We start from the raw sequence: 24,416 nt of genomic DNA, 5'->3' as shown, positions 1-24,416 counted from the left end.
TAAACAGCAATCTGAAACGGAAATTTGTGCAAGGATTGCAGTTATGGACATTATGAGCCATGCCGGGCGGCACGGCAGCTGAGTGGTTAGCGCAGCCGCGGCACAGTTCTAAGGTCATGCGTTCAAATCCAGCTACCAGCCTTCCTGTGCGGAGTTTGCATGTTCTCCCCATGCTGCTGTACAAACATATTCAGTAGAAGAATAGGATCGTATGTTACTGCGAGGAGACAACTCAACGTAACAATTGACGAGAGCAGTGTTTTTCAACTGGTGGGTCAGGACCCAAAAGTGGGTCGTGGACCTGTTTTCAGTGGGTCGTTCAGAAGACAGAAAAAACGGAGGGTCAAATACACTCCTTAACAGTTGATGGTGATAATGCCCTGATTGATCTCTTGTTCCTGTTCAGTCAGTCACCTCGTTTGAGAGGGACCACATCTCATTTTATTGTGATTTTGTTGGTTTTATTTCCTTGTTCTGGCCATAACAACGGGTCCCAAGAAAGTTAGTGAAAAGACGAAGAAAAAGTGGAAACGGTGAGAACAATGATTGAGCTGAAGAAGGAAACGACTGCGAAATATGAAAATGGTGTATGAGTCTCTGCCATTGAAGCACTGCTAGAAAGTTCAGTAAACGGTTTAAAAATGCTATATTTTTAGATTTTTACCAGTATATTAATATTAATTAACTACATCATTAAGTAATTATTAATGTTCAGGTACAGGCTTTGTATTTAGAAATTCGTTTTGTATGTGGTAATTTTATATCAGTTTTATTGGGTTGCTCATATACACAATGTAGACTTATATGTGACTATTGATGGTACTTGGAGATGTTTTGGTTTTACTGTTCATTTTGTTTTTTCACAAAAACGTGAATTTATTCTACTATCCCTGCTTCAAACTGCACACTCCTTTTACAGGATATATTTGAGTGGTGAAGTCGAACCAGGTCTAGACCAGGGGTGTCAAACACATTTTAACTCAGGGGCCACACAATAGAACAAACATTCTGTCGGGGGCCGGACTAGTAGATTAAAGAGAAAGGAAAAAGAGAGATAAAGAAATGAGAGAAAGAGGGAGGGAAAAAGGGAAAGGATGGGACAAAGGAAGAAAAAGAGAGAGATGGAGAGAGCGTGAGAAACAAAAGATAAAAAGTCGCGAGAGAGGGGGAAAAGAAAGGGAGAGGAAGAAAGAAATCCAAAGAGAAATAGAAAGACAGAAGGAGAGAAAAGAGAAAAGAAAGTGTGAGGCGTATGAAGAGAGAAAGAGAGAAAAGGAAAAAAGGAAGTTAGAGCATTAGAGGTTAAAAGACACAGAGAGAGAAAGAGACAAAGAGCAACAAAGGAAGAGAAAAAGAGAGACTCGGAGAGTGAAAGAGACAGAGTGGGAGAAAAGGAGTGGGAGTGGGAGAAAAGGAGTGGGAGAAGGAGAGAGAGAGGGAGAGAGAGAGGGAGAGAGAGGGGGAGAGAGAGAGAAGGTGAGGAAGAGAGAGAGAGAGAGAGAGAGAGAGAGAGAGAGAGAGAAAAGGTGAGGAAGGGTGAGAGAGAGAGAGAGAAAAGGTGAGGAAGGGTGAGAGAGAGAGAGAGAAAAGGTGAGGAAGGGTGAGAGAGAGAGAGAGTGAGGAAGGGTGAGAGAGAGAGGAAGGGTGAGAGAGAGAGGAAGGGTGAGAGAGAGAGGAAGGGTGAGGAAGGGTGAGAGAGAGAGGAAGGGTGAGGAAGGGTGAGAGAGAGAGGAAGCGTGAGAGAGAGAGAAAGGGTGAGGAAGGGTGAGAGAGAGAGAGAGAGAGCAAGAGAGAGAGAGAAATACAAGTACAGTGTCTTTGTTCGAGGCACCTGGTTTTGGCAACATCAAGTTGACATATTTCAACCTGCAGCTTGTTTATCTCTTGCGCTTCTCTGAGTGTTGTCTCGCGGGCCGGATTCAATCCCTTAGCGGGCCTGATCCGGCCCGTGGGCCGCCTGTTTGACACCTGTGGTCTAGATGGTCTTTGCTATTTTCTAATGGGCCAGGCCAACTTGTAAAGACTGCCCTCTTCCAGCCCACTGGCCTTAGCTTGGTAACCCCCGCTGATTTTCCTTTCCGTTTCAAAGGCCTACGTGACAGCACAGGCCGAATATTATGGGCTGCCGGTTTTGCTCTCTTCGAAAAATGCAGGCCAAGCACCAGCTTGTGGCTTGGGTTGCTGCGCCAGCATCTCCCTGGCTAACATCCCGCACATGAAGAAGCGGTCGAGGTTATTTGACTTGGACTCTTTATTAACCACCGACTTTTAGCCTGAGACGTTTGGGAACCCATAAGTTGCTCATGTCAAGTGCAAGAGAGAGATTTTTTTTTTCCCCTTTCTCCCTTCGGTGGGGAGAACAGAATGTTTGAGAAAGGGGCCAGGCAGGCAGGAAGAGTGGCGAGAGCTTTAATGATATGGTGTGTGATTGTAACCTTGGTGCGGCTGGGAGAGAAAGACAGGAACGCTCCACTTTCCAATCTGTTTCGTTATCGTTCCGTCCTTCTTGTGGGAACTTCACTATCTGATCTTTGGAGCTTTTCTGAAAGACATTGACTGTGTTTCAGACATGACATCTCTCACCTTTTCGGAGAAATTCACAGTTTAGAAGTGAGAAAGGGTGACTTAAGTGAATTGTGTAGCTCAAGACACACCACAGGACATGTTGCCCCTACGATCCACCACCTGGCGTTACCTATCCCTCTCCAGGTCGTTTTTTGGGGGATAGGGGTTTGCTCCTTCACATGAAACAAATAATACTGGTTTCTATGGTAAACAGGAGCAGGAGAAGCCTTCTGACTCAGATACAGCACCTTCATCATTTGATCGCCGTTGTTTTAAGGTGTTAAGCCACTTCCCGGTCTTCAGTGAAGAGCCAGACCCAGTGAATCTGTATTGTTAGAATTTGATGCTCTACCATACTTTAAGGCTTAGTAGAATACAGAATAGGGTTGGGAAATGTACACAATGCTGATCTAGGGGTGATCCCAAGAGCCAAGAAGAACTCCGCAGGTTTGAGAGCGTAATAGTATCCTGTAGTCTGTGAAGCCCTTTGAGACTCCTTGTGATTAAGGGCTATACAAATAAACATGACTTGACTTGACTCAAGGGGGCGGGAACCTACGGCTCGTGAGCCAGATGTGGCTCTTTTTATGATTGCATATGGCTCTGATCAAATACTATTTGCACAAATTTCTTCTGTGGCATTCCAGATCTGCTAAACTCACAATCGAGTTTGGTGCGTGCACAGATGAAGCATGGCTGATCACATATTGTTTGATTCAGTATACTAACGGAAGAGTTTCAACTACAGTTTAGAGTCAAGGTGTCACCAACAGACCCTGTTATGGCTGTAAATCGCTAAAGAATCTTTTATGATGAAACCCCCAGAAGTGTAAACACCCCAAAACCCCAGCCAAGCACACACAGCACGCTTCCCTCTCTCTCACATTGAGCTGAAGGAAAATACATCCATGTTCTTTTCATTTGCAGTTTTTTTGCGACATTTTTACTAAAGAACTCTGCTTGCACCTTGTTTAAAAGCCATTTCTTACGCAAATTAATGAAGGTCAAAATGAGCCTCAAGTAACTGTGGGGCAGAGACAAGTTTAAAGTGGTGTATTTGTTGGTATGGGACACATTCTCTGGCATTCTTCTTATTTCATAAGTTTTTCTTAAATCATCTAATGTCTCACAAAGAAATAAAATAAGCTGAAGATTTTTTCTCATGGAAGTCAGGTTTGGCGGTTTTAATGAATTTTGTCTTAAAATATACAGTATGGCGCTATTAAGGCCACATCTCATTTTATTGTGACCAAAATCACAATAAAACGAGATGTGATCCCTCTCAAATGCACTGATGACCTTGAAAAAAAAAAAACCTGTGTAATATTTGACCACTAGATGGCACTGTTGTCTAATGCAAATGAAAACCAGTGCCACATCGAGCGAAAGATGCCAGACAAATATGGTCATGGTCTAGGTCTGGATTCCTATGTAAAAGAAATACAATTTAAATTATATATATATTTTTTTCCCCATATTCAAATCAAGTATTTTTCTTATACTGAATGAAAGTTTTTTGGTACCGCCAGGAGGTACCATATATTACACACTGTCCCTTTAAGGAGTGTAAATAACACCATTTTTTTTTTAATTCTTAGCAATATTTTGCTAAGCCAAAGGCCCATGACCCACTTTTGATGCGTGACCCTCCTGTTGAGAACTACTGGTCTATACCGCTTCCTAGTAAAAATGCATGATGCTGTATTCATGGCAGGCGAAATTGAAAAATAAGAAATGAAAATAGTTGTAAATAAAAAAAAGATTGGGTGCGAAAAATGGAATTGTTGCTATAAGCACTAAAAATGATGTCAAATGGTGTCAAACTCATTATAGTTTCAGGACACGTAGTAGTTATCCTTTCCCCACAGAGGGTTATTATGACTGCTAAACCATATACAGTAAAAGCTATTATTACATACATAGTAGTTTTGAATCGGAAGACACAGAAAAAGACGTTCTATTTTCAAAACGGGGTTGGTTACTAAAAAAAAAAATGAGGAGGAAACATCCTTACCGACAGACACAATTAGAAGCTAATTGCTCTAAATTGAGACATTGCTGTTGGGTCAACCCTAAAATAATAAAACATAAACACTATGTCTGGCTGGCAACCAGTTCAGGGTGTCCCCTGCCCACTGCCCGATGATTGCTGGGATGGGCTCCAGCACCCCAGCGACCCTACTGAGGATAAGCGGTGCAGCTGATGATGATGAAACACTATGTCGGCCTGTAAACTCATCATACAGTTAACCCCGGGATACGGCGTCCCCACCTTATGTTTTCATCTGTCAAGTCAAGTCACATTTATTTATCTAGCCCTTAATCACAAAAATGTCTCAAAGGACTGCGCAGGATTACAATGACACAATGACCTGATCTTAAACCAACATGCGGGCAAGGAAGAACTCAAAACCTCAGCGTGAGGAAAAAGAGAAACCTTGAGAAGGGACCTCCCAAGTGGTATCCCCCTTCCAGGACGACCAGGGTGAATTACATTTAGCATTACAGTACACAAACATAGTAAACACTAGGTAACCTTTTGAAAATTTGTCTGGAAAGAGCATGACAGCAGCCTGTAAACTAGTCCAGAAAGTCTATGACGGCCACGACGCAGCTTCCCATCTCTGCCAGCTGGTCCATGCAGGCGTTCACATGCTTCAGGTCAGACGCCGGTCCGCTGACTCATCTCAAATCGTCCTTCTCCTCCGAATCACCACCAGGCAGGCAGTCGGAAAAAGACAGGACAATACAGAATATGAGGTGTGCATCGATCATAAGCTTTGGAATAGAAGTGTGTCTTAAGCCTCGATTTAAAAACTTCCGTTGAGGTTGCACATCTTATCTCCGGAGGCAGGGCGTTCCATAGCACCGGGGCCCGGATGGAGAACGCTCTTGGCTCTCGGAGTCACAAGTAGACCGGCATTTTCCGAGCGCAGACTCCGTGCAGGAACATAGGGGGAAATCAAATCAGAGAGATAAGAGGGTGCAAGTCCATGCAAACATTTATGTTAATAAGAGAACCTTAAAGTCACATCTTAAGTGGACAGGGAGCCAGTGCAAGTTGGCCAATACAGGAGTAATATGCTCAAACTTTTTGGTCTTAGTCAAAAGTCTAGCTGCTGCATTCTGAACCAGCTGCGAACTTTTGATGCTAGACATCGGAAGATCCAGACAGTTGACAAGGTGGAAAAAGATAGCCCCTGTTTACAGTATTCTCCCACTATATTACATTAACAAAAATGTGTTTTGTGTGTCCAAAAACTTTAAAAATTCAAAACACGCATTGTTTTTGCATCTATAGGAAGCTACAGTACGTCTCTAAGTTGCCAGTCTGCTATCGGTCAACGTTGTATAATATGCTGGTTTGCTATTAGTTTGTGTCATAGCGTCATGAAAATCCTTTTGGCTGAATTAGCTCCCACAATGCTTTTCTCTTTGTCCCGTTCAAATCTTGTGTGCTTCGGAAAGACTAAGTAAACAATAGAATCCCGTATTTTTTGTACTGTATTTATTTGCTATATGTCCAGAAGTAGCATTGATCTAAAAGGAGAAGCAAAAACACAATGACAATGGCAACACAGCTTGAAATAAGCAAGTAATATGAAGAAGATAACGGTCGTAACCAATTGACGATGTTTAGAAGAGTTCCTTAACTCTTCTAAAGACGTGGCATTCCTTGCAAGTGGGAGTTTTTAAGATCAATTGAGTTTCGAAGTCTGTTGTCGCCGTCTACTCCACCCCTTTGCATCCACCTGCCACTCCACTATACCGACTGAAGTCACGTCCCCAAAAAAAGGGAAAACAAATATATTTTTTCCTTCGCTTGTAAATTATTTTCTTTAATACTATGCACACATATTACACAAAAAAGTAGTAGATATTATGCACTATTTTTTTTATTTTATTGTTTTATCTGGAGAAATGGGTAGTGGGAGCTTATTAGTTAGGCATTATGATATGTTTCTATCCCCCACTATATGGCAGTTTCACTTTTTGACCCCCATCTCAGAACAAATTCATCTCATCTCGGGGTGTGTACCTGATCTATACTAACTTGTTTTCAATCAAAGACTAAATCGAATTCAGCGTTCAATGGAGGATGTCGATGAAGACATCTGCAGCAATTAGCCGTGTGCTGCCTCCCTCTCACCTCATTCTGACTTTTTCTTTTCATTTCGGAAAATGTTCCCTCCCTCGCTCCCTCGTCTCTCTCTGACACGCACACCAGCACGGTGGTGTGGGGTGCGCTTTTTATGGGCAGCGGCGCGTGCAAAAACGACTGTGGCAAGGGCCCACCTCTGCCAAACCAATCAACATACCTGAAGCATGATTAGCACGGGGGCTCGCCCCTCATTAGCTGCATTCATGACGCGAGAGAAGGGGCACTTGATGGTTTAGAGCAGGGGTGTGCAGAAGCTGGGTTTTTTTTTGTGACCCTTGCCATATATATTCATACATTGTTATAACTGGGTAATAACGCAGTAACAATACTGTAATAACACTGTTATAATGCCAATTCAAAGCAGAAAAGGTGTTGGGACAGCCACAAGATATGGAGTCATACTGGTACCTCTGTTTTCCACATGTATAATTTATATTGTATATAATGGGAATAATATATAGTCACGTGTGTTATTCAATGCTCGTGTACAAGCAAGCATTGTGCTGATGCTTTATTATCACCCCCTGTTTAAAGTGCTTTACTACAGCCCGATACAGTGGAACCTGGGTTTTCGAACGCCTCTCAGTTCGAACAAATCGGAGTCCGACCAAAAATTTCGAGAAATTCTTGCTTTGCTGTTCGGTCAAAAAATCGGAGTTCGAACGCCGGTAATGCGTGAGTGCGTACGCTAGGGTGCGATGCTGAGCGGCGTACGAGTGTAGATCGCTCTTTTCGTGACCAACTGTTATCGCTTGCGGACGTGCTTCGTTTTGCTTTCACTTTTGTACGAAGTATTTTTAGCCCCTTATTATGCCTCCGAAGGATGTCAGTGCAAGCAGCAAAGTTGCTACAGGTGAAAAAAATCAAAGTAGTGCGTACAACTATTGCATTTAAGAAAGAAATAATAGCAAAATATAAAGGAGGTGTGAGAGCGCCTTCTGCTGACCACCACAAAGGTAAGAAATCCTATTCATAATTCTTTTCTTTATCCTTTTTTTTAATTTTTACACGTTCATGTTAGCGTAATCTTTCGTACGGAAGATTACGATAACGCGAACGTACGATTAGTCTGGGTTAGCTTTATGTTTACGTTAAACATTCAAGGTAAACATTCAGGGTGTTGGAACGGAGCCCCCTTTCCAATGAACCGCTCACCATTGTGGAGACCCGGGTGCTAAATGACTTGTAAACGACCTGATTTTTTAATTTTCACACGTTCATGTTAGCATAATCTTTCGTACGGAAGATTACGATAACGCGAACGTACGATTAGTCTGGGTTAGCTTTATGTTTACGTTAAACATTCAAGGTAAACATTCAGGGTGTTGGAACGGATTAAAACGATTTACATTATTTTTAATGGGGAAAATGATTTCAGTGATCGAACAAATCGGTTTTCGAACAGGGTTTTGGAACGGATTATGGTCGAGAACCGAGGTTCCACTGTATTTTCTTTTTTTTTAAGCCTATCTTCCGCAACATGGATGGATGGATGAATGGATAGATGCATGGACGGAGGGATGGATGCATGCACAGATGCATAGATTGATAAATGGATAGATGGATAAGTTCATCGATGGATAGATACTAGATGGATGGATTCATTGATAGATAAATGGTTGTATGGATGCATGAATGGTTAGATAGATAGCTGTATTAATGGATGATGGATAGATAGATTGATAGATGTTGATCTGCATAGTTGCATGGATAGATGGATGAATGGATGGATGGATGCATTTATGGATGAATGGTTGGATAGATACATGGATGAATGATTGATAGATTTATTGATGGATAGATACATCGATGAATGGATGGATAGATGTGTGGATGGATGCTAGAAAGATAGATAGATTCATAGATTCATAGATTAATTGATGGAAGGATAGATAAATGGTTGTGTATATGCATGGATGGATAGATGGTTAGGTGTATAGATCGATGATAGATTGGTATGTGTATATGCATAGAGGATGATAGATGCATTTATGGATGGATGGTTGGATAGACATGGAAAGATGATTGATAGATTTATTGATGGATGGATACATCGATGCATGGATGGATAGATGTATGGATGGATGCTAGAAAGATAGATTCATAGATATATTCATGAATGGCTAAATGGTTGGATAGATACATAGATACATGGATAGATTGATTGATGCTAGGATAGATAGATATATTGTGGATAGATATATGGATGGATGATAGGTGGATAGAGCAATGCATAGCTGGATAAATACATAGATGCATAGATACATGGATGAATGGATGAATAACTAGATAAATGAATGGATGGACAGATGATGCATGCATGCATGGATGGATAGATAAATGGATGGATATATGTATGATAAACAAATATATATGCAAGGATTGATGGTAACATGCTTAGATGGATGGATGGATAGATGGATAAATGCATTGATGAATGGATTAATAGCTATATCAATGGATAGATGGATAAACGCATGGATTGGCAGACAGATGGATAGATAGAAAATGAAGAATTCATGCCATGCTCATTCTCCCTCTAAGGTAGACCACCATGTTGTGAAAAACCCACCTATATTTTCAAATTGTCTTTTATTAACATTAGGACAATATGCAAACAATTATTTTCACTTGCAGCTTAAAATGAAGTGTGCGACTGATTCGAAACACTCACAAGCTGCAATAAAACTAAACCTCCAGCTGCTTGTACAGTGTAAAATCCAAGGGGCACACAAAACCAGGGAAGGGGGGGATATTATACTAAGATTTCAAAGTTTTTTTGTTTTACCCCTGGCTGTATTTAGAATACTCAAAGGGAGTTTAGAGTACTTAACAGCCGGCTGGTCACCGAGGCAACGGCGGCAAAGCAAGCATACATCTCAGTCCACACGTCAGTGTTAGAAAAGTCGGCGACGTTATTGACGTCAGCTGGCTAAACGCCCGTCCAACCTTTTTCCCCTTTTGTCTTTTTTCCTCCCCCCTCTTCACATCGGACATGCGCTGTCCTTTCCTCCCATGCAATGTTCCCTCTAATTTTCCACGGGTCTGAGCATTCACACAAAGTCGGTGAGCAACGCTTGAAACAACAGTGAGCAACCGTAATCCCAAGTGTGGCAAGATAATTCATTATTAAACATGTCCAAAATTTGACATCAAGGCACATTTTGCTGAGTTTCCGGCAATGCAAAATGATTTTTCTCTTTTGAATGAATCGACTCATGTATTATTGCAAAGCTTGTACAGCCTACAAACGTCGTTTGTTCTTACAATTCTTTCACAAGATATCCATTTCTTTTTATTTCCTGATATATTTTGTCGCATAATATTAACATTTTTGGGGGCTTATTTAGTCGGTTGCAAGATACAGAACTGTACTTAATCACATTTTTAAGTGGAAGTACAATGTTGGCAACAAGATTCACTTGATACAATTGGAAATTATTTGAATGCAACACAAACTTTTTATTCTTTTTTCGGTGTTTTTTTTTTCTACTTTTTTAAAAATTCCTTTAAAAAAAGTCTCATTGTGTTTATTTTTTCCCGAGCTGTTACTTTTTTCTTTTTGTTCTCCATTTACTTTTTTCCTACGTTTCTTTCTTTTTTTCTGTCTTTTTTCTAAATTTTAACTTCTTTTTTTTTCCCTTCCTTTTGTTTCTTTTTTTCTCAGCTTTTCACCACTTTTTCATTTTGGTATTGTTTTCTTTTTTGTTCTATTCCCCCCTTCTTTTAAGTCATTTTGTGAATAATTTTACATCATATTTGGTCATGTTGGGATGAAAGAAGCAAAAACAACCCGAAGAGCCGTTTAGGACCCGAAAGAGCCGGTTCCTTTTAGTGAGCTGAGCCGAAGAAGCCGGTTCTCGACAAACTCTACTAACTTTACTCAACTTCGTTCTCCTTCGACTCGACTTCAAAATACCGCATTTAGGACACAACGTCAGGGGAACCCGTGTATTTTGACCATCATGCACTGTAACTTTGACTTAAGACGCTTCTTAATTAGTAATTTTGAGCCCTGATTTTTGTGCGCTGGCTAGATTTTCTTGTGCGCTGAAAATGTGCGAGCAGTGAGCAATTGCTTAGAGGGAACACTGCTACCATGCCCTCCGCCGCGTGCCGCCCTCTAGAACCGCCAGACCTCATGAAAGTGCGGAATCCTTGGAAAAAAACTGGCCATTGTGCTTTCAGGACCGTAATCTCTGCCAGATTGCCTTTTCAAAGTGCTCGGTTTTGTGTTCAACAAGATGTTTCGTAAATTGCCGAGTCGGTACTTTTTTCCGCGCCAAAACGGAACAATGGAAAGTATATAAAGTATTTCGGGATGTGTCGTGTTCTGTGATGTGTGTTTACCGCTTTGCTAAATGTCTTTTTCCCCCTGTTTTAACAATAACATCAAACAGTCTTTATTGCTAGTGATGTGCACCCTTTGAACAAGAACGAGGGAAGACATGAATGGGAATTTCGGGAGTAGTCGATATGTGATGATGTGTGCAGATGTTCCCGTTGAAACCCTCAGGCTGATCTCCCTCGTGGTCAATAGCGGCGCCTGCTTAGCAAAATGAAAGAAAAAAAAGGGGGGGTGTAATTGGAGCAGGAAATTCCACCACCTGAATCATGCATGAGACAAAAGCTCGGACTGTTTGATTTATGGAGGCTACGCTGACAGGCCGTCTTTTGTCTGCTACCAATCGGTGTCCTGCTTGGGTCCGCATACCGTATTCTGTGTATGCTATCGATGCTTTTCCGTCAACAAAATTAGCTAGCGCAAAGCAGGGATCAGGGGATTGTTTTGAATGGGAATTACGAAGGTCGTTTGAAGATTTGGGATTTGTTTGGATAATACAGTATTAACTTGATTTTTGCAGTTAATCATTTCCATAACTACATGTCAAGTCATGTTTATTTGTATAGCCCTTAATCACAAAGAGTCTCAAAGGGCTACACAGACCACAGATTATTGCAAACCACAGACTATGATCTAAAACCTACATGAGGGCAAGGAAAAACTCAAAAACCTCAACATGAGGAAAATGAAGAAACCTTGCACATAGGGGATGACCAGGCTGCAATGGATGTTGCAATAACAAATAATACACAGATATTGTCAACATTAAATTATAGGTTATTTATATGCTGTAGAATAGAAGTGAATGTCCATGATGTTTGAACCTTATATAGCATATATACTACAGGACACATAGGTCTAAGTCAAAAGCCCGCGAGAAGGTTTTCGACAGCCTCTTATGGTCTTGATTCACTCTTGTATTTTACACCAACATTCGTTGTGATTGTTTTTTTACTTCTCCTTGAAGAAAGTGTTGTTTTCGGTTAACAAATTAGTGGTCTTTATTAAATTCCAATCCTAACTATATTCAAAAAATATATTTCAGTCGTTTGAATAATATGTATACTTCTACTGATGTAAATTTAGCCCACTTTTGCTACAATATTAACTAAAGGCTTCTAAATAATACCGGGTTCTTTCACTTAATATTAATATTACGCGGATTGTAAATGTCTGCATTTATATAGCACTTTTACGCTATACAATGTGCTTCACACTTACCCATTTACACACACTCACACACCGATAGCAGCGTCAGCCATGCAAAGCAACTACCTGCTTATCAGTGTCTTGCCCAAGGACAATTCGACATATAACACGGAGGACTTGGCAATCGAACCTGCGACATCTTGATCCCAAGACTTACTGCCGTTTCAAACCAGATTAAAGAAATGGAATAAAGCAGGGGTCCAAGGTGATAGTTGTAGTCCCCCGCCTAAATACAGTATGAAAGTTTAATATCAGTGAAGTCCATGCAAATTATGGATTAATTTGTGACTTATTTATTTTCATAATAATTATTGATGTTTTTTTTTAACTTATTTCATACAAAATATATTTATCTTTTTTGTTTGTTGAAAATTGAAGATTACTGACAAGAGTCAGAAGAAAACATTACTTGTTTTATTTGATCATATTGGAATATATTTGTTTAGTAGCCAATTGTGTAGCCATTTTTTTATTTGGCTCTCTATTTGACCCTGACAACCGTGCTATAGCACAATACAATTTGTTTATTACATATTTTGATGCTGCGAATCACTGTGGAATTGGAGTACAGATATGAACGATACACGCAAACTCCAGCATACGCGTTAAAAAGTCTCATTCGTGTTTGTTTTTTTCAAGGACATTTCTGTGATATTCCCACAGCGGTAAATACCACGGTTGTATCCACCAATATATAGTGTAAATCCATGCTTCAGGGTAAGCTACGTTCGACTGTATGACCTGAAAACATGGAGCATACTTTTGGAGCAGCGTGCAATGAGCCCAGAAGGCAGTTCTCTGATTTGTTTATGTGTAAAAGCCCTTGCAAGGTAATGCTGTAATTCGGCAATGTACGCATTTATCTATGGAACCTTTTACCGTAAATTCCAGGCTATAGAGCGCACCTGATTATAAGCCGCACCCACCACTTTTAAGTTGATTTGCCACTTTTGTACTTACACAAGCCGCACCCATGTATAAGCTGCGTGCGCCCGCATTAACACTTGACACACAATTACAAGTTTAACCTAGACCAGGCTGTATGCTCCACAGTTGTAACTGCATAGACAGTACACAATTCTAGAACCACAGTTTGCATCATAAATGGAAAATGATACCCGTAATTAACGTATGATGAAGACTTGTAAAGTCCGGGTCCCTTTGAAAGTAATCCAAGGAAACAAAATGTATATTTCCAAAGTTAAAGGTGGGAAAAATATATATGCACTATTGTCCGCTGCGACAACAGACAGATCTACCGTTAACTCAGCTTTACCCCTATTCCTATCAGCCCGCGTTTGCTCCGCCCCTTCTTTTTGATTCGTTCGTAGAACACATAACAGAATAAATCTCTAAAATAAATACATTACAAAAATATACAGTTGCAAATACATATTATACATGGTTACACATATTTACGAAGAAAGACAGTTCACAGTGAGAGTTTTCAAAGCTTTAATAATAATAATATAACTTTCATCCCAAACCGTGCCTTTGAAAGGTACCAACGCACTAGTAGGATCACGCTTGCCACGTATCAAACGTGCCTGTTAAAAAAAAGCATCCCGTAATTGTGAAATTCACGAAAGATCGTCCTCGACTTCCTCCTCATAACTATCGCCATCAAGGGCGTCTTCCTCATTATCGAAACGTACCTCAATTTTACAGACAATGTTTGCTTAAACTTAGAGGTTGCAGTCCTTCTTGGCGCACATATTCTACTGGTCTTAATCTTACCTTTTATACTCCAGCGCCGCTGGTGGCCGTTAGAAAAATTACATATATTGGCCGCTTCACTGAATAAGCCGCAGGGCTGAACATTTGGGAAAAAAGTAGCGGCTTATAGTCCGGAATTTACGGTATTTAAAAAAAAAAGAAATCCATTAATGACCGAGGACACAAAAGTCTGACTACGAAATGGCGAGGGGATACTGTGCTCTAATTTGGCTTAATGAATGAGTGATAATAGTAAAGGATTTTATACATTTGACTATAAAGGATTTTATACGATTGACTACAAGTTACATGTATTCAGTAAAGATATTTACTGACTGAGCTTTAACTCCAACAATAGCGACATTAAAAAAACACAACAAATACGACATCTGAAATGATGAATCCCCAAACTCGGGTAAACGATGTCAACCCACTAGCCTAGCTTGCAGCCATTTAGTCCAAGATTAATTCAACTCAACGTGCATAATAATCTTCGTATCGATTATGTCTGTTGAGAGGAGCTTGAAGTGGGTGTTGTGATGTTGCTGTAGCAAAATGCCTGTGTGATTGGATAGGGTTTTCGTGTTATTGAAAAGAGCCAATGTCAGCAGAAACTCTCAGGGCAGCAAAAATCAATGTTAGGGAAAGCTATCGAGAGATTATGTGTGTGAACTTGCAGGAACCTGTACGGACATGTCTAACCCCCCAGTCACACTAATCATGTCAGAACCACCAGCACAGTTGCAGGAAAGGACACAGCAAGGTGAACTGTAAATCTGGTGACTCAGTTCCAAAGGGAAAAAATCTGTTACATCGTTGAGAGTAGCAAAGTCACATTTAGAACTGGAAATATGTATGGGTCTCTCAAGGACTTTCATCCATTTTGTTTATATGCTTAGTAAGGTGTTTTGTGTTTTTGGTCAAGGTCATCTCGAGGAATGACTTACTGTCAGTGACTACCTTTACATGCAGGTAATAGTTCAATTTGCAATGGAATATTGGATTTTCGGAGCTCTCAGAATGAAACGCTTACATGCTCGTATACGAATAAATAACCCCGTATACATTTACTTTTGTCATTAAATAAACAATGATTTCAAGTACCGTGCTTGTTTGCTCCATTGCTGCATTTTGTCTGTTTAAAAGGTGTGGTCATTACCTGTATTTGCCAAAAGCATTGATTGGCACTATATACGGATAGATACAACTGTGACGTCCATTATATATAGATGGATACACCTGTAAAGTGTATTCTGTAAAGGGGCGGCAGTAGCTCAGGAGTTAGAGCCCTCATCTTGGGATCAAGAGATTGCAGTTCGAATCCCGGCTCCTCCGTGTTACATGTCGAAGTGTCCTTGGGTAAGACACTGAACCCCTAATGCCCCCAATAAGCAGGTTAGCGCCTTACATGGCTGCACGGCCGCTATTGGTAAATGTGAAGCACATTGTAAAGCGCTTTGGGAAGTCTTCATTGACTTGAAAAGCGCTCTATAAATGCATATCATTTCATTTCATAAAGTCACATTTTTGTAGCGGGAGAAAAAAAAAACTGAAATATCCCGAAGTAATCATCCAGTACATGGAGGCTCTTTTAGCGAGTAAGTCAGAGTCTGCTCGGCCCATTTGTCTCTGTACTACAAGTCCCACAGCGCTTTGGGGCGTCAAACAATCATATTACTATAACCCGTATACTCTAATGATTTGTCAACTGTCCTCACCTGCACTGACCCTTTCAGCCCCAGTTACCACTCGTTCCCTAATTAGTCCTCCTCCTATTTAAACACGTGATTCTCGTTCACTCCTGGTCAATCCGTCAGCGAACCTCAGCGCATGCAAGGCAAGCACTCTTGACTCGGGCTCCCGTATCCTGCCCGATTCTGTTTCCTGTATCGATCCCCGATCCAAGCTCTGTTCTCCTGTCCTGGCTACCCGTATCCTGCCCAATTCCGTTTCCTGTATCGATCCCGATCCTTGGCTTTCCGCTCGTCCCGGCTACCTGACTTTTTACGATCTCCGATCAACGCTCCCTCTCCCGTCCCGGCTGCCTGACTTGTTTCCGATCTCCGACGACGCTCTGTTCTCCCGTCCCGGCTGCCCGACTTGTTCCGATCTCCGACCACGCTTCGTTCGCGAGGGCTTCCCGCTCCTCCTTTTCCTCTCGCCCTGACTTCCCCGATCCCTTAATAAAGCATTGTGTGAAACGTGACGCATTTGGTTCCCCTGCTTGTACCGGTCCTGACCGTATACAGGCACGAGTAATCAGAAAATGAAAGAACTAACCCAACCATTGCAAATAGAATACTCGCTGTCAGACTAAGACCTTACTCCATTTATCGTGCGGGTTTGCATAGCTTTAACTAACCCTAATATTGGCAATATAGTGAACCCTTCACTTATCACAATTTAAGACTTCACCGATTTTCACCGTGAACTGTGTTTTGCATTCTGTTTGGGTGAACAGTATCTCTGTTTTTTGGTTACCTGTGCTTCAATAACATTGCTGTTTAATATGTTTAAAACAAGTTCCCAGTTTTACTTTATGAATGTGCAAATGTTTTTGTTGTTTTGTTTCAATGTACAGTATAATTTACTATTTAATTGTATAATATATATAATATATATTTATATTGTTATATACAGGGTTGGGTAGGGTTACTTTAACTGGATTACTTTTAATTACTTTTGGATTACTCCAATACCAAATATGCTAATAAAAGACAAAAGAAACTAAATATGAATAAAATGACTAAATTTTGTGCAGGCTTGGGGAGTAACGGAATACATGGAACTGCAAAAATGATGTTGGCAAGCTGTTTGGACTGACTTTCATTTTGTTTCTGTCGCATTTAATGTTTTGCCGGAGATCAATGCGATCAAAGACAGGAGAGAAAGTTTACCACGTGTTGTGAGTCATCATTTTATTCATATTTAGTTTCTTTTGTCTTTTATTTGCATATTTGGTATTGGAGTAATCCAAAAGTAATTGAAAGTAATCCAGTTAAAGTAACCCTACCCAACCCTGATTTTATATATATATATAATATATTCAGTTTCCAATCAGATTATTCTCTGCATGTAAACGCACCCGGTGACAAAAGTGCTTTTCCTCTTTGTTTCACAGATTATCTTCACACCAAACTGACGGGATTGAAAGCATCAGTTGTAAAAATCTCAACAAATCGGATGCCAGCCACATTCACATTGGTCATATTCTTCTAAGATTGACTTGATGTCTACACGAGGCAAATGTGGACCCCTGCACACGCTCAAATAACCTGAAGTAATTGAAAGGCAGTAGAAATATTACAGACTGCAGCCATGTCTGACATGACACATCGCCACCTGCGGCAAAAGCTGCAAAGTCTCGGTCGGCGGCTCGATGAACTGGAGGAAGCCACCAACAAGCTGCAGAAGTCTGAGGATGAGTTGCTCGACATTCAGGTAAGGGATATTAGTACAGTAGACGAGGTGGGGATCGCAAAGCGAAATTGACGTATAGCGGGTATAGAAACTTATAGTAACCCCTAATAATTACCCCTGATACAAACATTAAAATAACAAAATACTATACAGTGGAACCTCAGTTCTCGACCATAATCCGTTCCAGAACCCTGTTCGAAAACCGATTTGTTCGATCACCGAAATCATTTTTCCCATTAAAAATAATGTAAATCGTTTTAATCCGTTCCAACACCCTGAATGTTTACCTTGAATGTTTAACGTAAACATAAAGCTAACCCAGGCTAATCGTACGTTCGCGTTATCGTAATCTTCCGTACGAAAGATTACGCTAACATGAACGTGTAAAATTTAAAAAAAAGGGCTAAAACACTTCGTACACCTATATTAAAAGCGAAACGAAGCACGTCCGCACGCAGTTGGTCTTGAAAAGAGCGATGTACACCCGTACGCCGCTCAGCATCGCACCCTAGCGTACGCACTCACGCATTAGCGGCATTCGAACTCCGATTTTTTTTGACCGAACAGCGAAGCAAGAATTTCTCGAAGTTTTGGGTCGGACTCCGATTTGTTCGAACTGAGAGGCGTTCAAAAACCGAGGTTCCACTGTATAGGAAATATTATTTATGTGCAATATCAGTGTATATCATTAAATAACATTATAAATTGATATACCTGTAAAGGAAAAATATTTTTTATTGACTTGAGCTGGTACTGTGGAGTTATCGGGTGGATGCAGGGTGTGGGGGAAACAGCGACTGGTTTTTAAAGTTTCAATTTATGAAGATTGCCCTTAATAGACATTCATGTTTTAATTCCCTTCTTATATTTTTAATATTAGCCCTGATATTGATTGGTAACAGCCATGCAACTTAGCGTGGGTATTGATCTGTGTGCTTTCTTCGTATTTCCTGATAATCGAAAAGCTTGGTTTCCACCCATAACCCCATGTCTCAGGGTGCATAGTGAAATAAAAGGGTAAAAAAATACATTATTGTAAGTTTTTACGAAGCATGCGAGTTTCTGAACTGAATGAAGAGAACATCATTGTGGGAAGTAATTTAGCCAATAGCATGTCAGTGTTTTGATGATGGCGTGTCAAAAACCAATAGCAGACCCGTATTTTTTCATATGTCAACCAGTAGCAGATAGGCATCTTATACGAGCACCACAAAGTTTGAATCTTGTTCGTTTTTGGTCACAAAAAATATTTTTGATGTGGAATAATAATAGAAATGCCATACAGATGGGCCAGAAAACACTGTAAAGTGAAAACGCCATAAGGCGGGATTGCTGTATCCCGGGGTTCTACTGTGAATGATAGCATGATCATTTAAAAAAAAAAGGTTTATAGCTCACAGTATTCGCCTATCAAGGTTTTTTTTTGGACTGTGATGATCAAGAGTTTGCTGTCATGAAATTCGTAAAAAAAAAAAAAAAAAGATAAGTGAAAATCTTTAATCACCGGATAAACTTCTCTCCTTTAGGACAAGATCATTCAGGCAGAAGGCAGCAATTCGTCCTTACTCGAAGACATAGAGGCCCTTAGGAAACGCCTCTTGAAAATCCAGGGTAAAGACGAGGAGGTACGCAAAGCCGAAGACCTTTGCCGTACGGTGCGAGAAAAACTGGAAGAGGAAGAAAACCTGACCATGGCGCTGAAGTCCGAGATCGAACACCTTCAGCTGAGGATGGCCGAACTGGAGAAACTGGAAGAGGCTTTTGGGAAAAGCAAGTCGGACTGTAGCCAGCTTTGTCTCAGCCTCAACGAGGAGAAAAACCTCACCAGGAAGCTCTCCACTGAATTGGAGGCCCTCAAAGCGCGATTAAAAGAAATGGAAAGGTCTGAGGTCAGACTGGACAAAGCCGAGCAAAGTTTAATGGCCGACCTGGACAAGCTGAAGGGATTTTGTCAGACTTTTGAGAAAGAACACAAGAGGACACGGGAGAAACAAAAAGAAGACGAGAAGATCATTCTAAGGCTCACAGAGAAACTGGAGCGTCTGGGAATGTCTGTAGATCCTGGTCGAGCGGATTTTATGAGGTCGAGAATCGAAGAAGAGCTGTCTTCCACAGGGATCCACACCAGTGGACGCAAGAAAAGCCTGGACTACAACATTGGTTTACTGAATAAATCCGAGAATCAGAAAAACAGCAACATGGCAGGCTCTCCCGAAGAGGACAACAAAGTCAAGGAATTGACCCAAGAAGTGGAACGGCTCAAGAATCGTCTCAAACAGCTGGAGATTGTCGAGGGCGACCTGAAGAGCTCCGAGTCGAAAAACAACGAGCTTCACGAGAAGTTCCAAATGGAGCGCGACCGAGTTCGCCAACTCAACGAGCAGGTGAAACAACTCAGGACGCAGCTGTGCAATAAAGGTGGAATCGGAGGCTACAAAACCAATTATGCGGAAAAGCAGGGCAACGGAAGTGCTAAACATCTGGAAAACGGCAAAGCCGAGAACGAGGAGATCGCGAAGGGGAGTTTCAGGCAGGAGAAGCCGAAATATCGGAGCGCTGCTTCCATTACAGAACCCGGCTCGCCTAAACACAGAACAAGGGAGTTATCTCCTCAGCACAAAAGAGAGACCAAGCTTAGAATTAAAGACTCCGAAGAAAGTCCTTCCATGTCCTTCAACCGAGCCGCCAGTCCTGCACACAAAAGTAGGAGAACACCCAAAACCCCATCTGATAATGGGATAAAGGACAGAGGAACTGAGGAAAAAATCTACAAGGGAACAATGTATAACTCTGTAAATACACCTTACGGTGATACTAAGAAAGTCTCTGTTCTGAGTCGCTACCCCCCAGCAGCAAATGACCACAAACCCCTGAGGACAACTCACAGGCAGAGTGACGGGGACAGCAGAAAAAGCAGACTCGAAAAAATGTCGAAATTGTACGGTGGCAGCGACAGTGAATCGAACAACTCGGATGTCATGCCTGAAAACCCAGCACAGAAGGTCACGGAGCTCCTCTCGGACCAGGAATCGATAGAACCGGTTCCACACTCAACCAGTCTGTCCAACGCCAATGGATCATACAAAGCTTACATATCCAACGTCAATCAACTGCTGCCGAGCGACCAGGGATCCGAGGGTCATTCCTCTGCTTCAGAAACCGAGTCAACTGGTTCAAGGCCTTCAGAACCAGAGACCGTGAATGAAACAACTACTATCACCCAGAGCGGTAGGTCTCCAACTTCAAGATATATGAGGTATTCCCACATGAAGGACTCTCCTTCTGAGGGTTCCTCAACCAGGAGCTCGTTCGATGAAGACCTCCACGGAGGTGGCCTCGCTTCATCCGGGATCCAAGCCCAGCGGGTCTGCAGTCCGCGTGAGGCCCTGAGGTCCAAAGCGGTCATCAAACCGGCCATTTTGGAGTTCGACAAGAAAGAAATGATGGTTTCAGAGCCCTCCTCAGCCAACGGCAGATCCAGGATTTTGTCCAACAAGATGACCAGTAGTTTGACTATCTATCCCAGTGACCAGAACCCGTCCAGAACCAGCAGTCGCAGCAGCAGTGTTTCCAGTGAACCTTTGTCCTCTAAGGAACGACACACTTCCACTAGCAACTTTGTCATAGGTAAGTCAGTTGAAAACACATCCTGAAGGTTTTAGTATTAGTTATTTATAAATTCTAAATGTGTTTGTTTATTTTGAAGTTGGTTTATAGGAATTGTATGCTTCTGGACCCTAAATGTCCCCATGGAAGTGTCCCAGGGAATCGATACATCCATCCATTCATTAATAATTCCATCCATCACTCATTAATAAAGTAATTCCATTCATCTGTCCATGCATTTAATCGTTCTTTAATGATCTCATCCATTCAGTTTTCTGTTCATTAATAATATCATCCATCAATTTTTAATTCCATCAACTCATTAATTTAAAATACCATCAATTCATTCATTCATGCATTTATTCATTCAATAATGATATCCTCCATTAATTTATGATCCCATCCATTAATTAATAATTCCGTCCATTCATTTATTACTCATTCTATTCATGAATTCATAATTCAATTAATCCACCATTCAATTAGAAGTCCCATCTCACCATATTTCATTGATTCATTTATTTATAATCCATTCATTTATTTACAATACAATAATTAATTTATAATTTACTTTATTCATAATTTCTTTCATCAATTCATTTATTCGTTGATTATCTCATCCATTTAAAGTAATTCCATTTATCTGTCCATGCATTCATCCGTTCATTAATGATCTCACCCATTCAGTTTTTCGTTAATAATAATAATCTCATCCATCAATTTTTAATTCCATCAACTCATTAATAAATATTATCTATTAATATAAAATGCCATCAATTCATTCACTCATTCTTTCATTCATTCATTTATTCATTCATTCATTCAATAATGATATCCTCCATTAATTTATAATTCCATCCATTGATTAATAATTCCGTCCGTTCATTTATTACTCATTCTATTCATGAATTCATACTTCAATGTATCCACCATTCAATTAGTAGTAACATCTCACCATATTTCATGTATTCATTTATTTATAATCCATTCATTTATTTACAATACAATAATTAATTTATAATTTACTTTATTCATAATTTCTTTCATCAATTCATTTATTCGTTGATAATCTCATCCATACATTTATAATTCCATCCACTTATTAATAAATTCATCCAGTATTAATACCAGACCATACATTAATTCATGAATAATTCCATCATTAATTTATTCATTCATTCATTTAAACATTCATTCATTTATGATCTCAATCATTCATGTATAATCTTGTGAATTTTTTCTTTATTAACCACATTCCTTCATTCATCCAATCATTAATAATTCTATCTATTTATTCCTTCCATTGATTTAAGATCTCACCAATCCATCCATTCATTTAATCATCTTATCATCACTAATATTATTAGTGAAAATTATTATTATTATTATTCAAATTATTAAAATTAGATGATTTAGTAAAATTTATATTTAAGGTCAACAAAAACATAGTGCTAGAAATCATCCAAAAATTATTCATTCGGAAAGAGGGAAATTATAACTTGAGGGGCTGTAGTAAATTCAAAATCCCAAAGGTGAGAACCACCAGGAAATGTATGTGTGTGTCTGTGTGTGGAGTCAAACTTTGGAACAATTTACAAGAAGGGATCAAAATATGTCCAACTATTCACGCGTTCAAATTTAAATACAAAAAACATTCCTGGCGGAATACAGAGATGAAGAAGATGGGGTATGAGTGATACGAGAGATTGGGAAAAGTGCGTCTAGAACTATGGTTAGCTTTGGGTTATTGTTGCTATTGTTATATCATAACTGTTATTAATAATATTATTACAATTGTTGTTATATCATTGGTGTATGTAATAGGGAAGATGAAGGGGTAGGGAAAATAAGCATCTGCTTCTTACTTCCCCTTTTCGAACATATTATGTGACATTATTTTGTTGTTGAGTTATTGTTTTTGTTCTGTTTTTATTTTAATGTTTGACTAAAATTTTCCTTCATTCATTCATCATGCATTTACTCATTCATAATCCTATTTCATCCATCCATTCATTTGTTAAAAATTCCTTCGATTAATAATTGAATCCATCCATCCAGCTCTTCTTTTCTTCACCCAGCCTTTATTCCTTCAATCCTTCTATGCACTCAACCATCCTTCCATAATAATACAATGTATCCTTTATTCACGCTTGGTTCATCCAACAGGCCCAAGTGGTGAACACCAAGGCAGCATCTCGGTCCCTTACGAGATCTCCATCCCCAAAAGTGAGCTCACCATGCGCTCCAGCCACGACCAGGACCTCAACGACTCCTTCTCCAAGTCCAGGCACCACAGCTCCTCCAGAGTGGAAACTTCCTTGAAGTACGCCACCTACCAACACGGCACCTCGGTCGACTCCGACGACAAGGATTCCTCCTTGGAGAGCTCCAATAGCTCCACCACTTTTACCGGCTGGCAAAACCAAAGTCTTTCGCAGGAAGAGAAAGTTCCGGACACCAGGAATGTCACCGTAAGAAGCACCTGGAAGAACAAAGTCGGAACTTCCGAGGAGAAAGCCGGCCCGCGGCTGATTGGACGGGCGTTTAGGGGCGGGGCTTCCGACGAGGAGGCGGAGACCTCCACCGTGTGTCGGGCTTACCTGGCGACGACGGTCGATTCCGAGGACGCTCCGAGAACGGGCGGGATCGTTTCCTCTTTGAGGGGTTCCAAGCCGTCCCCCGCAAACGTAAAGCTGAATAAAAAGACTTTATTGAGTTCCTTTTTTTTTTTTTTGGCATAACCGTCTTCGTATCGTTCCAGATGTACATGCGGACTGTCGAAAAAGAAGAAACGGTTTCCCATCGCTATGGAAACGCCAGGTCTCCTGTGGAGGCTCTGGGAAGGACGGTGCCTCACGAGCCCGTCACCTCTCAATCCTGGAACCGATCGTACTCGCAACGACCACAGGTACGAGTTTCCGTATGAAACAGGTGACATAAATGCTAGTCGGGGTTTGTACAGATGCTTGAAATCTTTGAAAATGCTGAAATTTTAATGTTGTGTGCTCAAGGTTCAAAAAGTGCAGAAATTTTGAGTACTTAAAATTGTTGCCATGTTTCACAAATGCTCTCTGGTGACCTTGCGATGCAACTGTGTGTCTTCTTCCTTTGTGATTAACGGCACCTGGCATTAGTTTGTTTGGCATTGTCCTACAAAGCGTTATCCGACCTGTCAAGCTCCAGGGCTCCATGCCCTTACAAACTGTCGTATTTTCCCTTACAAAATACAAAATAATCTTACACCATATTTTTTCTTTCAAACGTGTTTATTTATGTACCGTCAATTCCGGACTCTAGAGTGCACCCGATTATAAGCCGCACCCACCACATTTTAAGAGGAAAACTGACAGTAGCTCAGGAGGTAGAGCGCTCGTCTTGGGATCAAGGGATCTC

General features: G+C 40.7%; 1 protein-coding gene across 2 annotated transcripts in view; it reads left to right on the top strand.

Moving 5' to 3' along the window:
• The window catches only part of luzp1 (leucine zipper protein 1), a 109,029-nt gene that overhangs the window by 67,451 nt on the left and 17,162 nt on the right, over positions 1 to 24,416 (top strand). For both annotated transcript variants that reach the window (XM_088354446.1, XM_088354445.1), the window contains exons 3-6: positions 17,119 to 17,438; positions 18,944 to 21,044; positions 23,190 to 23,710; positions 23,785 to 23,931. In XM_088354446.1, coding sequence (XP_088210572.1) covers positions 17,316 to 17,438; positions 18,944 to 21,044; positions 23,190 to 23,710; positions 23,785 to 23,931 — 2,892 coding nt within the window. In that variant the 5' untranslated portion in view covers positions 17,119 to 17,315. The remainder of the gene's footprint in view (positions 1 to 17,118; positions 17,439 to 18,943; positions 21,045 to 23,189; positions 23,711 to 23,784; positions 23,932 to 24,416) is intronic.

The sequence above is a fragment of the Urocampus carinirostris genome, chromosome 15 (assembly GCF_059441175.1).
Source record: "Urocampus carinirostris isolate Australia breed hairy pipefish chromosome 15, RoL_Ucar_1.0, whole genome shotgun sequence".
Lineage (NCBI taxonomy): Eukaryota > Metazoa > Chordata > Actinopteri > Syngnathiformes > Syngnathidae > Urocampus > Urocampus carinirostris.
Note: the sequence above shows the minus strand (reverse complement) of the source record. Positions and strands in the feature narration are given on the sequence as shown.